This window comes from Mastomys coucha, unplaced genomic scaffold, assembly GCF_008632895.1.
Source record: "Mastomys coucha isolate ucsf_1 unplaced genomic scaffold, UCSF_Mcou_1 pScaffold21, whole genome shotgun sequence".
Lineage (NCBI taxonomy): Eukaryota > Metazoa > Chordata > Mammalia > Rodentia > Muridae > Mastomys > Mastomys coucha.
In genome coordinates this window covers 180,040,684-180,046,733 of record NW_022196904.1, presented here as the reverse complement: position 1 = coordinate 180,046,733, position 6,050 = coordinate 180,040,684, and the positions used below count along the sequence as shown (strand labels likewise).

Here is a 6,050-nt window from a genome sequence, read left to right as displayed (position 1 = left end):
AAAAAAAAAAAAAAAAAAAAAAGAACCAAATTCGTTCATGGGATCAGGACATCAGCTTGGTTCTCACATCCTATAGAGCTGCATGAAACCCAGAAGTGGAGAGACAGAAGGAGGCATGTCAAACAAGAAAGCAGCTTTCCAATTCTCCCTGTGAATGGGAGCTCTAACAGACATAGTATTTCATTCAACTTCTAGCTTAGAGCACTTTCATCCCTGCCTTTATAACCAGAGGCATGTTGTGGGTTCAATGAAAGAACGTCAACTCATCATTAGTTCTTTAATCCAACCAGGTGACATATTGGGTACAGAGACACCCGCAGGGATTAAAGCATATGCAGAGCCCAGCCCAGTCCTGTGTCTATTCTGTCCCTGAGACAATGGGAAGCACACATCAAAGTACAGACTGCCTCCTTTTATGGGATAATTTCCTCTTTACTCTTCCTCAGCAAGTTTCATACCACATAACATCGATTTTATCACTGTGATTCCCACATGAAAGCTGAGAGTCAGAGCTGTTGTCCCCAACTCGTATCTGGCTGTACATGCCTTAATATCACTGCTGCTTTTCATCACTGCAATTACCTATTTCCCTAAATGGATGGTCAGTGTAGCTTCCAAATGCAGTGCATGATTGCTAACATGCCATTTTGTGATAATGGAGTCTAAGGAAAGGGATATGTGCACCAAGAAGATGGGTTATTTTCGGTTGACTTCAACATGCATGCCTGTGATGCAAAAAATCTCTTCAGTCCAGAGAAAAGGACAATAGCAGTTATTCTGTCTGAGCACTGCGGATGGACATAGAGGTGGGTGTCATCCAGGCCAGGTGAGAAGCAGAAGGATGCAGAGTCTCAGAGATGGTTGCCCCACATAGAAGCAATTACATTGGAATCACACAGCCTTTTCAGCAGCTTTGTCCCTTCTCATTTCCCCGTCTTCTGACTTAGCATCACAAGAAGATAAGAGAGGGTGACAAGAGTGTATAGCCAGAAATATCCCAGCGGGTGCAGACATGAGAGAGAGAAACTGCAGACCAAGGCTCTACTTTCTTCCAGTACTATGCAGATCACATGAACCATGTGTCCAAATAATAATGACAGTCAGTTACAACCCATTGTGGAAATACTGCTCCCTCTGTCTAAGCTAAATGAGGCAATCCGTCTTTCTCCAAAGGAATGTATCTGAAAGGACTCTGTTTTCTCTCCAGAAACAGTAGTTAAATTGACCAGCATCTCTAGGGCCCTTGGAGTTTAAAGACAAGAAGCCTGTACACCTCTGCCTGTCTGTTTTCTCTCTGTGTGTTTATGTCTGTCCCTTTTACCCTCCCCCTCGCCTTTTTCCCCCTTCTCTGTCACCTTGCTGCCCAGAAGCTATTGAAAAGACACATGAGTTTCAGGGATTCGAACCCCTGTAATAAGAGGCCAGTGACACTATTCTGTTTTTATTTATTCTGCCTAGGGTTGACAATTGTTTAAGAGCCTGGATGTTGGTGCAAGAGTCACTGGGTAACTGGTAAGCTTTTCTCCCTCTTTGACTAAAAACAACTTTGTATAACTCAGAGTCTAGTATGGTAGCAGGGACATTTACTCAGAGTTTGGTGTGGTGGCAGGGGTCACTTACTTGTTCTAAATCCCCTTCATGGCCTTTCCTCCTCTCTGTCAAGTTCTTAGGTGGGAGGATAAAAAGCTCTGCTGAAGTGGGGAGACCTGGGAACACGGCCACAAGGATCTGGTCTTCTGGGACACTGGTCACCTGCAAAGCATTTAGATCAAACAGTGAGGGTTCTGAGGTCAGGCATCCACATTATCAGCCAGGGAAAGAGTATTATCCATATCTATGCAGCCTGTATGAAGCTTTAAACACACAGTATTTCAGTCCTAGACTGCAGTGTGCACCCAGACATCTCTCCTGTTTCCCCTTGGAGCTGCCAGGTAATGAATCACTGGTTCCTCTTCTGCTCTCATTTACATTTTTACTGAAACTTTGAGGGTATTCCAAATGATTTCTGAAATAAGTTCCTCTAATATTTCCTGTTTTTTTTTTTTTTCATTGAGAGAACTAAAGCAGTGGCTCAAACTTGAATATACTGGCTCCAAATGAGGAGCTAACTGTTATAAACAAACATTGGAGAAGCAAATTCAAAATAACAACAGAAGAGCATTTGTTTTCTCCAGGTAAAGTAGGAATGTTTTAAGGTTAAGAGCGTTATTGGTGTGGCTGCAGTGGAAGGGGAGCCATTCACTGGGGCTAACAACATGCAAAGGAATTGACACCCATCATCAATTTGCTTTCCAAAAGAATCTCTTTCAGGCTATAAAAATATTCATATTCTTCAGTCAGCAATTTCAGTGTGTTTAGTCCTAAAGAAATGCTTCAAAATATTTGAAAAACCATGCATAGGAAGAAACACAATATTGTGTAGAATAAGAAATAAATGGAAAGATTAAATATTCAAAAATTAAGAAAACACTAGTATAATCATGTGGAAGAACATTTGTAGTTTGAAAGTGATTCTGAGCACTGTGGGGTCACATGGAGGTTTAGGATGGCTACATAACTCATCTATTTTTTACAATGTTTTTGGTTACAAGTGTATAAAAATATAAAAGTATATAAAATTAAAATGCCAAATGTAAAAATGAGATTATTAGCACATTTTTTCTATTCTTGAGTGGATGTTTTTATTGACTTCTGTGATTAAAAACTTAAAAGAGGCAAACTTCTGACTGAGAAATTGGGTGAGATTAAACTGAATTTTCCCATGGATTATTCTTTCCAGTGTGTATTGATGGTCTTTCATTCAGAACACTGTCTGTTCTCTCAATACAAATATGAGGAAGGATGTGTGATTCAGCTGAAATATCACCTCTCTCCCAGGAGAGAGGTGACCATCTGCCTACAGTAGTCTTCTCCAGATTATTCAAATGGCCATGGCCTCCCTCTCCAGGGACACAGATCATCTCCCCTGTTCTCTACAACTGCATCTAAAAGGTTCAGAATGGTTTTGAAAGGTTTTATAAAAAGTTCTGGCTGTGTGCTTCCCCAGGCATTCCTGAAAATCTTTGAGGATACTTTGCTCTTCCAAAGTTTCTTGGCATGGTAGAAACTCAACGAACCAATGAATGCTTGCTGAATTGAATAGAGGCAAGAGGGTAGATTGTTTCCTATTTGCTCAGCTCTGATTCCCATGTAGAACTAGGCTTAATGATTGGAGCTAACTCTCAGGGATGTTATAAAGAACAAAAGAGAGCCAGGAAGAGAATCAGCAAAAGCAATCAAGTCTAACAAATCTATCAACCAATAAGGCATTTTCTTGCAGTTCCAGATGCCCTGCAGGGAGGCATGACCACCAAGAATCTGGAACTCTTTGAGTTCTAGTGCATAAATCAGAGAAGAATGCACTGGGCTGAGGGGTGAACCCATCAGTGACTTGGCTAGTGTGGTCCTTGATTCAAGAATAGTTACATCAGGATCTCTCAGAGATCACAGTGGGACCTCAAAAGCTGTGCTTCTACATTCATTTAAAGCCATCTGAAGGGCTGCTTGAATAGTTAAGGTCTAGGCACCACTTGGCATGCAAGCTTCCAAAGGTTCCTTCAAAAGCTGTTAGGTTTTGAGTAGCTACAAGCACATGGAACACTACCCCATCTTGGATGATATGGTAAGCATATAGGCTATGGTCTAAATACTTGTGCTCCCCCAACAATTCTAGTTTTAAGAGTCATCACCAATGTGATGATACAGGAAGGAAGGGTTTGGGGAAGGTGGTTAGGACAGGAAGGTAGGACACTCATGAATAAGCTCAATGCCTTTATTAAAGTAGTCTGAGACAGTCATGTCGTCCTCTTCCCACCATGTGGACACAAAGTGAGAAAATGTCATTTGTGAATCACACGCTTGCCAGTGCTTTGATCTTTCAACTTTCTAAAATCTGTAGACTTTCAATAGATGAATGTTTGTCATTTATAAGTCCAAGTAGCCCAAACAGAATAAAGAAGCATAACACAGCTATCCTGTTCATATCTCTTCCTATGAAACATTCCTTTATAGAAGTCTGAAGGTCCCTTGAGATGATGCCTATAGGAATTCCCCTCTGTGCTCCTCACTTACTTATTCTGCTTCCTTTCTGTCAGTTCCTTCTCCAGATCTTTTCCTGTGTCTCTTTCAGACATTTTAGCAATCATGTTTCCCTGCCCCCATTTTCCTCCAAAGCAAGACTAAAGAGTTCCAAAGCATTGGTTCTGACATCTTCCTTCTAGTCTGAACCTCTGCTTGACCCTCAGATCTCCATTTCCAACTGGTCATGTTCACACAGTCATTTCTCATGTCCTCCAACCCTTCACATGGGTCCCCTAACTACATTTTTCCCATATAATACTCAAGCGGATAATGGGGAGGATACCTCCTACATATCTGAATTGTCAAGCAGATAATGGGGAGGATACCTCCTACATATCTGAATTGTAGAGGGTTTCTTTGCCTCTCACCAATATGTTCCTCTTATTTTTATTGTTCACTTTCTTAATGAGATTTTGACTCCTTTGTCTTTGAGATTTTTATGGTCCCCAATCAACTCACCCTTTCCATATGTTTTGAAATCATCCCACTCCGCTCTTCCTACCCTTTTCTTTTGCATTGCCATCATAATACACACCTGGAAAATCTAACTACTGACGCCATTTTCTCATATAACGAAGACATCATACCTTCCACACACTCTGATGCCTACAACTTAGCTCTTCAGAATCTTCACACTAGGACTCAATCACTCTAGTCAATCATTGCTCACTTTGTTCTCCTGTCAGGTAGAGATAGACCACATCAAACCCTATGTTATTTCTGCAACACAATGAGCTCTTCCATCAGGAATTACTTTGCATGGGCTGTTTATTTTATCTTAAAGACACCATCTCTTCCCTGTTAACTGACATATTTCCTTTAAAATATGTTCAAATATCTCTTCTAGAACCATTCCAATGGTTCAGGAAGTGTCGACTGAATTACAAATCTATGTCAACCTTGTGATCCCTAGACAAGGAAGTTACACACTTCTCAGTGTCTTTTGGAGATGCTGGTTATACCTATGTCACAAAACTAATTATACATTAAACTACTCCACTCAAATGGACTACTTTATTAATCTCAAAATTATAGTATATAGCTGTAAGAATACTTGACAAATGTTTTATTTTCACCAAAGAGAATATGGCCTTGACTTAAATCTATAGATCTATTTCCCTGGTGGGTTGTTCTGTTCCCTAGTCCTCTGGGTTCATGTGTAGTTAGTAGTAGTCTAGTGAAGTTAAATATCTAAATAAGAAGGTTGTAATCACAGGCAAAGGGTAGAGAAATGCATAAAATCAGTGTAGATTTGCCAAGTAGTTTATCCATTTTTCATTAAGATAACAAGTCTCTGTCTCAGAAATGCTTGGAACTCAACACTGAACATCTTTAAACATTACATTAGCCTCTTTCTTTATCAGACTTCCTGTCTCATTTCTCCTCTTTTTCTCTTTTCCTCTAGTTTTTCCCATTCTCCCTTTCCTTTCCTATATGGAGAAATATTCCCTACTTGTCTGTAGAGTAGCAGCTTCAATTCTTGCCACTACCATCTATTTTTCTTAGCTGAAAAGTAAGCAATCCAAAGTACAGCCAACTTACTTTAATCAGAGCTCGCTTGATGACATTGCCAATGTCTTGCCTCCACTCAGGTATATCAGGATTGTGGTAATCCAGATTCGGAGAGAATGATAAGAGCTGTGACTGGAAGTATTCTGCAAGGAGACAGAATGTCAGGGGAGCTAGTGGATGGGGAAGAGAGGGTTTGATGGGCCATGGGCCCATAGCCATGTCAGGGGAAGCTAGTGGTTGGGGCAAGAGAGGGTTTTTGATGGGTCATGGTCCCACAGCCATGGACATCAGGAATCAGTTTTCTTCAGAGGATTTGGAGACCTTTCCTTATTTTTGGTCTCCCTTTGGTCTCTGAAAATAAGGAAATTTTCCCACCGGGAGTAGATTTGTGCTCTTCATCATGTTTCTAACTCTTGTAA

General features: G+C 40.6%; 1 protein-coding gene across 1 annotated transcript in view; it reads right to left on the bottom strand.

Moving 5' to 3' along the window:
* Nucleotides 1-6,050, bottom strand: part of Sorcs3 (sortilin related VPS10 domain containing receptor 3) — a 609,790-nt gene that overhangs the window by 10,058 nt on the left and 593,682 nt on the right. The window contains exons 22-23 of the mRNA XM_031390639.1: nt 5,662-5,774; nt 1,621-1,752 (exon numbers count right to left, since the gene is read on the bottom strand). Coding sequence (XP_031246499.1) covers nt 1,621-1,752; nt 5,662-5,774 — 245 coding nt within the window. The remainder of the gene's footprint in view (nt 1-1,620; nt 1,753-5,661; nt 5,775-6,050) is intronic.